Source organism: Pterocles gutturalis, unplaced genomic scaffold (genome assembly GCF_000699245.1).
Source record: "Pterocles gutturalis isolate BGI_N339 unplaced genomic scaffold, ASM69924v1 scaffold26118, whole genome shotgun sequence".
Classification (NCBI taxonomy): domain Eukaryota; kingdom Metazoa; phylum Chordata; class Aves; order Pterocliformes; family Pteroclidae; genus Pterocles; species Pterocles gutturalis.
In genome coordinates, this window is record NW_010123744.1 from 3260 (window position 1) to 3519 (window position 260).

The 260-nt window shown below is 46.9% G+C and overlaps 1 protein-coding gene across 1 annotated transcript in view; it reads left to right on the forward strand.

Annotated features, from left to right (window-relative positions):
• LOC104465118 (protein phosphatase 1 regulatory subunit 37-like) overlaps positions 1-244 on the forward strand; it is a gene marked incomplete at its 3' end in the record, with an annotated part of 3214 nt that extends 2970 nt beyond the window's left edge. The window contains exon 6 of the mRNA XM_010078036.1: positions 107-244. Coding sequence (XP_010076338.1) covers positions 107-244 — 138 coding nt within the window. The remainder of the gene's footprint in view (positions 1-106) is intronic.
• Between the last annotated feature and the right edge of the window lie 16 nt (positions 245-260).

Sequence of the window (260 nt, forward strand, 5' to 3'; positions counted from 1 at the left end):
AAAACAGGAAAAAAAAAAACCCACAGAGCTGATTGTTTCCAAACAGCTGATTCCCGAATGTTCCGAATGATCTGATTTTTAAAATTTTTTTTTTTTTCGCCGGCAGGTGAAAAGTTTTATCGAGACGCAGAAGGCGCTGCTGGGCGAGATCCAGAACGGCTGCAAGCGCAACTTCATCCTGGCCAAGGAAAAGGAGGAAAAGGAGCAAAAACTGCAGCAGTCGGCGTCGATGCCGGAAATCACCGTCGCGGAGGAAAGTC